Source organism: Lethenteron reissneri, chromosome 25, assembly GCF_015708825.2.
Source record: "Lethenteron reissneri isolate LAM-NWPU_2019-01 chromosome 25, ASM1570882v1, whole genome shotgun sequence".
In the NCBI taxonomy this organism is placed as follows: domain Eukaryota; kingdom Metazoa; phylum Chordata; class Hyperoartia; order Petromyzontiformes; family Petromyzontidae; genus Lethenteron; species Lethenteron reissneri.
In genome coordinates this window covers 15,633,480-15,641,112 of record NC_083803.1, presented here as the reverse complement: position 1 = coordinate 15,641,112, position 7,633 = coordinate 15,633,480, and the positions used below count along the sequence as shown (strand labels likewise).

At 56.2% G+C, this 7,633-nt stretch overlaps 1 protein-coding gene across 1 annotated transcript; it reads left to right on the top strand.

The window, feature by feature from the left end:
- The first annotated feature begins 1,476 nt into the window (after window positions 1-1,476).
- CD93 (CD93 molecule) lies at window positions 1,477-5,369 on the top strand. Its single transcript, XM_061559480.1, has one exon. It carries the CDS (start codon window positions 1,655-1,657, stop codon window positions 3,782-3,784), a length of 2,130 nt encoding a protein of 709 aa, XP_061415464.1. The 5' UTR covers window positions 1,477-1,654; the 3' UTR covers window positions 3,785-5,369.
- The last annotated feature ends 2,264 nt before the right edge of the window (window positions 5,370-7,633 follow it).

Genomic DNA, 7,633 nt, shown 5'->3' with positions numbered 1-7,633 from the left:
GCCGCCGGCAGCAGTCCGGGCGACCTGAGGATGCGACACGCGACACATGCCATTGTGCGCTCTTCACAGCCACTGTGTATCTTTAGACATCGGTATTGACATTGACACGGTGTTACATCCTCTCGTACGTACGGACGAGCAGCGGCAGGCGAATACAAACAAACAAAACCCAATTGGAACATGACAGCCCCTGTGCTTGTGCATTATATATATATATAATATAGAGACGTGCGTGGGAGCTGACTTCGCTCGATTTTGATTTGCTTTAGCGTCAGACTCTTCCTAAGGGTGAGTTCAAGAATAATAATAAAAAAAATGTGAGCAGAAATATGAGGTCACATTTGTAAGAGCACTCTGCAAAAATGTTTGGGGGCCCAAAAAATGTGAAAGTTTGATTGTCGGATGTTGTTCCCGTTATTAAGCAGAGTCTCGGATTTATTATTTGTGCCAAATTTAAAGTTTCTCTGAGAACTTTCCTTTCTCGACGACAACATGATTAAATATTACAGAACGCTCACCACTCGCTCACTCTCGACTGGCTATAAATGCACACACACACACACAAGGTTCTAGATAGAGGGTGGTGGACTCCATCACACCCCACCCCCGCAAAGAGAGAGAACCTCTCCTGGGCCTGAAACTTAGCTGGGAAAATGAGCAGAGCTGCGTTGAGCCAGAGAGCGGCAAACAGTTGCCCCTGGCGCCGCTTCTGTACGCAACGAAATGGGCTGGGCGTACAGAGGAAACCATGAATCACTCGAAAATGTATGGGAATGTCTTGAATTTCCCTTGGGAAATGTAAACTCGCTTACATAACCGCGCGCGCGCGCGGCGCGACTGTTTTGTAGATAAACTTGGGATTTAAGCGGTCAGCAGAACTCCGTGCGCTTGTGACCTCTGCATGGCTCTGCCTGCAGCTCTTCACAGCGGCGATCGTGGGCTTCGCGAAACTTAAGCCGGGGGGGGGGGGGGATGCGTTCGACGTTGTTTGAAACTCCACGCATCGCGGTTTTTCGTTGCCCCCCCCACCCCCCTTCGTCTAAACGCTGCCTCGACTCCCCCCCCCCCCCTCCCAGGCGCCGAAGCGACGGCGAAGCGGCGGTGACGCAGAAGGAGATCGCCGTCAAACCGTCGGCTGGGGGCAAAGAGGCCGCGGTGGAGCGGACGACCTTTGGCGGTGGGACGCGGGGCCCGACGCGGCCCCGCTGAACACGCCGGATGAGCGCCGCGGTGGCCGTGCGCTAAATGCGCCGCATTAACGACGTCAATTAGTTCTGTCCCAGCGGTGCGTGCGGAGCATCGCAGTAGTTAGGAGGAGGAGGAGGGGTGTTGGGGGGTGTGGGTGGGAGTATTTACAGAGGGCAGGATATTGTCCTGGCAGGGGTACGGAGTCGGGGGTAGGGGGGGGGGTCGGCAGCTCGCCGAGCTATAAACTGGGCAGGATGTGGGGGCATGTTCGCACGCCGACGTAGAACTCCGCTCGGAACTCTCATGCGCCTGCGGACACTCACTCGCGGTTTCGTCGATTACGAGAGAGGGGAGCAAGAGCGCGCGGAGTGACCCGGGATACTAGGGCACATCTCATCGGGGGTGGAGTACACCTGGGCCTTGCTGTGGTAGTGGGGAGAGGGGGGGGGATAGCATCGTCGTCGTGATGAAGGTCCCGAGAGCGGCGTGCTGGCTCGTGCTGCTGCTGCACGGGGCACTGCTGCTCCTCGGCACGGGGTGTCGCGGGTCGGAGCCCGCGGAGACGCTCTGCGCGGGGGACGCGTGCTACGCGCTGCAGTTCGGCAAGAGAGACTTCGACGAGGCCCAGGAGTTCTGCGAGGGCAAGGGGGGCAGCTTGACCACGGCGAGGAGCACGGAGGAGGCCGCGATGCTGGAGACCCTGATCTCGAGCTTCGAGGCTAAGAGACCGACGCCTTCGCCGCAGGGAAAGAAGACGCCCAAAACCAAGGTGTGGATGGGACTGCGCAGGAGGAGGCGGCAGTGCGTCGCGCCCAAGAAGGCGCTGCGAGGCTTCTCGTGGGTGAACGGCGACGACGCGGGGAGCTACTCCAACTGGGCCAAGGAGCCGGTGGAGTCGTGCACGGCAGAGCGGTGCGTGGTGCTCTCCTACCGCTTCTACGTCGTGCGCAAAACCGGCGAGGTCGACCTCAAGTGGGAGGAAGGCAACTGCAACGCGCAGACCGAGTTCATCTGCAAGTACACGTACGCGCACATGTGCCCGCGGCTGGCGCTGCAGGGGCCCGGGCACGCCGTCTACACGACGCCCTTCGGAGCCACCAGCTCGCAGCACTTTCTGGTGCCGGTGGGCTCCACGGCCGAGGTCTACTGCGACCACACGGAGCCAGGCAGCAGCGCGACCTCGCGCTCCGTGTCCACGTGCGAGAGTCACGGATGGTCGACGCCAAGCGTGTCGTGTCCTCCGCCGGCGGAGCCGTCCGCGGGGTGTGGAGCCAACAACGGCGGCTGCGACCACATCTGCAGACCGGGGTCACACGGAGACGGCGGCGGGGGTCACCGCTGCCAGTGCATCCCTGGCTTCAACCTCGGCCCGGACGGGCGCACCTGCGTGTCTCCGGCCGTAGCCACGGACCCGTGCCTGTCGAACCCGTGCTCGCACGAGTGCGTGCCCGGCGGGCCCGGCGAGGGCTACGCGTGCGCGTGCCCGCCGGGGTACGAACTCGACTCGGGGTCACGCGCGTGCGTCGACGTGGACGAGTGCTCCCCGGAGCGGCCGTGGTCTGCGTGCGAGATGCTGTGCGCCAACACGCCGGGCTCGTTCGAGTGCTCGTGCGTGGAGGGCTTCGTGGTGGACCCGGACAACGCGCGCGGCTGCGTGCTCAGAGACGCGTGCAGCCTGCGCAACTGCGAGCACGGCTGCGAGACGGGCGACGTCGCGGGCGACGCGGAGTGCCGCTGCGACCCCGGCTACGAGCTGGACGAGGACGGGGAGAGCTGCAGCGACGTGGACGAGTGCGAGCTCGGCCTGTGCGACCAGCTGTGCGAGAACGCGCCGGCTGGCAACTTCACCTGCGGCTGCGGCCAGGGCTACTTCCTGGGCGAGGACGGCAGCAGCTGCTTCCTGGCCACGGAGAGCGCGGACTACGACCAGATGATCAAAGACTTGGGCAGACTCTACGAGGACCGTTCGGAGGCGGCGGTCGTCGGAGGCGCCGCGACTTTCGCGCCGGGGTCGCTTTCAACGACGTGGGGCGACGAGCGACCGCGCTCCGTCGCGAGCCTGGACACCGCCTCCTCGGCTACGCCACCGACAACTTCCCGCTCGCGTGTGGGCGTCCTGGGGCAGAGAGAAGAGGACGACGCGTCGAACGGGCACGGCGTCGCGGACAGCACGTGGCTGACCGTGGCGACGGTGGTGGCGGTCGTGTTCATCCTGCTGGCGGTGATCATCTCGATTTTGGCCGCGTGCCGCCACCGCTACCACCTCCGCCGGCGCCAACGCGAGCAGGAGCAGAGCAAGCATTCGGTGGACGAGCTCTGGATGGCGGTGCCCGATTCTGTCCGGTCGACGCCGGCCGCGTCGGCGGGGCCAGCGAGCAGCCCGACGCGCGTCAGAGACTCGGAGAACGGGGCGCGGGCTCCGAGTCAGGCGGACGATCAGAGCCGGGGGGGCCGAGAGCTGTCTGGGCAGCGAGAGCCAGGAGACCTCTCGCTCGTCGAGGTCAATGGGGGCAGCGGCCACGTCGGCCACGCCACTAACGCCCTCTCCGACATCCTGAACGAGGACGGCGGAGGCGAAGTTATTGTCGTCGATTAGAGGTTTACACTCGCGTCGGTAAACGCACGCGTCCGTGTCGTCCGTAACGAAACAAAAAAAGAACACGTTTTATTTGCAGGCAGCAGATGTGGGTCATATATACAAGGGGCTTAATTCAGTCGGAGTTGTCCAAGGATGAGCTCCGGAAAATACAACCTTACCTACTCACTCCTGCCCTCCTCTCGGGGGGCGGGGCGGGGGGGTGCTGGAAACATGTTCAGTGACAAATTAAGCCCTGGTCACACAAATGTGTGTGTGTGTGCTTGTGTACGCTCGCACAGGACAACACTTGTAGAATTCAGTGTGCGTACAAAGTACGAGAGTCGGTGTGTTTGCGCGCGTTACCTCGCGGTTTGAATGTAAAGCTGATGGCGCCGTAGAACACGTGCGCGGCTCACGTCATACAATAAACACACGCGAGCCCCGTGTCTCAGCGCTGATAACACTCGTCAAATAGGCGCTTCTCTCCCTCCCTCTCTCTCTCTCTCACCTCCCCCCACCGCCGATCGCCCACTATGTAGTCATCGTTGTGTGTAAACAAATGTTTAAGCACCGGTGTTCAAGTCTAATGTCGTAGCGCATGCATTTTTAAAATCGCGTTCATCTCGTTTTAAGCGGACAAGCAAAGCCATCACTGGACTGTAAAAGCGAACAGCAAGCTACGACCAAATCACGATACACGCGCCCGATGTTGTCAAACATCAGAAGCTAAGCCGGTGTTGGATCTGGTTAGGACGAGGATGGGAGATCCGGGTGCAATGTGTGGTGGGTTTTTCTCCGTGAGCCAAACAAAGAATGAATGTCATTGGCCGAACGCTGGAGCGCTGGTCAAGACAGAAGGTCAAGACGCAAGCCCGCAAAGTACCCTTCTCGTGTCACCGCTAGCAGGAAGGGGCAGGGGTGATTAAAAAAAACACTTTACTGGCCCCAAGAGACTCGGCGAGGCTTTTCCGGTAAATAAACGAATCAACAACATTATCATTAAACTGCGTACATTATAAAAGCCGACACCACAAATGTATTTACGTATGGAAGCTCCGCGCAGACACGTCCTGTATGTAAAATGAATGTCCCTTCACACAGACTCTGACACAAGAGCAGTCACATGCGCTGGATATCCGTGTAAAAAACAAAGCTTTATAGCTCATCGGGATTTCTCCAGTATAAATATTCTTATTCTCGTCCTCACGACCCCACACGTGGTCAACATTTGGGCTGAGTTTCTCACTCGATATTAATAAAAAAAAAACACTGTTAGGCAGTCGTGTAGTGTGGGGGCGGCGTAAGGCACTATCACTCAAAGTAAAATGTCCACCTATCTATAATAATAAAAAAAACAGTCCTGTATTATTTGACAACTCCATGCCTACAATCGTATGAACAGGTTTGACAAAATAAAATATGTAAATACATATGCAGGTTTCTGCAAAAAATATTTCGGGTGCCAAAACACTAATTTGCGCAATAGCATTCCAGACTGATGTGCCCGAGTACTGCTTCGTGCTAATATAAATAGATGCTCGAACGCGTTAAAATTTCTATCTAATTTGCATATGAATGGTGGGGGGAGGGGTAGGAGTTAACGTGGGACAATGGGCAAACGTTCTGCCATCGGTTCAGCAAGGGGCGGGGGGAGGGAAGGGGGGGGGGGGGCTGCCTGCAGTTGACGCACAGGTTTGAGAATTACAAACGTCACGACCATAATTGACCCCGCCACCAGAATGTGGAATGTCCAGCACCTGGCCGCTCCAGGCACCGCATAACGAAAGTTCCCACCGCTTCAGGCTCGGTGTGGACATGGAAACGTGGAGCTGATTTGAAGAAGGAATTTCACCAAACATCCCAACCGATAAGGACCTAAATTATGGAGGTAATTATTAATATATACAAGCTACAATGTTAAGGCGCAGCCCTGCAACTGCCTGCTGAAGCCACTACCAGCGGAAGGGCTCTCACGACAGCTAGCTCTGGAGAGCCCCTATACGATGTTATTTTGATCTCCTTTTCCACACTGACTAGACGTCTAAGGAAGAGGTGGGGGTGCCCACATTTTACCCCACCCACTGCCGATAGACTAAAGCAGTGGTGTTTATTCATCCTCCTGCTGGAGCATACAGGCGCGATGGGAGGAGTGGGGAGGAATTTAAGACATTTGCCAATGGGTTCAACTGCTGCGCAGAGAGATGAAATCCGAATGGGACCGGCGCCCCTGTGGATGGCAAGCCCAGTGTAAAATATAAACTATATTTTTATTTTACCAGGTAAGACCCACTAAGCTATATAGCTCTTTTTCACAAGCGATCTGGCCATAAATGATATCTCAACGAAGTGGCTCAGCACGTTGAAATGTAAAGCCGCTTCACGCTCGAAACGCATGTTGAGTATAAATCCGGAGTGAAAACCCGGAGGACCCGGAGAAAAATCTCCAAATAGAGGTTTCAGGGTCGGGATCGAACCCACAACCTCCTGTATATCAGGCGAGGTAGTTAACATATCCCAGCCACCGTAGCAATGCCGCAGCATCCTTGTTGTTACGCACAGCCCTGCAAGTACTGTACACGATGTCCTCCACCCATGCGATGGATGGAGGTCCCATAGGTGGCTGTGGCTGCACACCCTCTCCGCCCCCCACACACACATCCAAACACCGCCCCCCTTCCAGCTCGCCTCCGTGAGCTTTTGCCATCAGTATTCATCTCGCACTGGAGCTCACGTGCAGCGAGCGAAACGCCGGTCCCTGCAGCCGCCTCTTGGCACGAGTAACGGGGGGGGGGGGGGGGGGGGTGGGGAATAGTGGACAAAAAAACCCCAACGAGTCCATCTCTCCGATGTACAATCCGTGTCCGTCCACACAGGCTTGAGCGGCCTTCCCGGACCAGAGCTCCTCGGCACATTCAAGCAAGTTCAAGTTCATTTATTAGGTATAGCCCTGTGAGCCATTCGGCTCTTGAATCGGGTGCAACCGCAACAAACAAAAAACAAAAACACGAACAAAAAACATCTTAAAGTGAATATGTGACTAAGTGCAAACAGAAAATCCAAGAAAAGACAGCAAAATATTGCAAGCCGCGCCGGTGCCCGTGTCACGCGGCTCTGGGGCCGTCCATAAATGACGTCACGCGATTTTGGACGATTTTTGACCCCCCTTCCTCTTCACACGGCGTCACAAAAAGTCAGACCCCCCCTCAAATATGACGTCACAAAGCTCTGCCGCCCCCCCCCCCCAAATAAAACATGCTTCAAATCGCTTTAAACTATTGCCATTGTAGTGCGTATTTAATGTGGCGCTGCACTCTGATGTTGTAGGAGAAAACATTTATTAAAACGTCTATTTAATTAAGTAGAACGTGTTGTCTATATGTATTTAAAGTTGCGCATTTTGATGTGACGTCACATTTCTCACCCCCCCTCCTCGTCACACATCGTCACAAATGTTTGACCCCCCCCGCCCCCCCCCTAAGTGTGTGACGTCACTTATGGACGGCCCTTATTGAGGCCTCGCCAGGTGTGCAGGAGCTTCCTGGGTATCCAGCACACTCCTGACGCATGTGTATTTGGAGTTTGAATGTCTCGCTACCCCCACCCCGTCCCCGTGGTCGCGTGGATCTTTCTCCTCCGCTGTTTTCCCTCCACATTAACAATCGCCACGCGTTGAGAGTGTGTCCGCTATAGATTGCCACAAAAAAAACACTTGTCGAGCCGTTATGCGTTGCCAGGTCGCTTCTGAAAAAAAATAGCTGCAAAGTTCAGTGCGCGTTACCTGGCCAACATAAATAGTCATAGTTGAAGTTGCCGGGATTCCTGTTTTTTTTCCAGTTGGAAACACTCGTTTTGTGGCGTATGTATTGT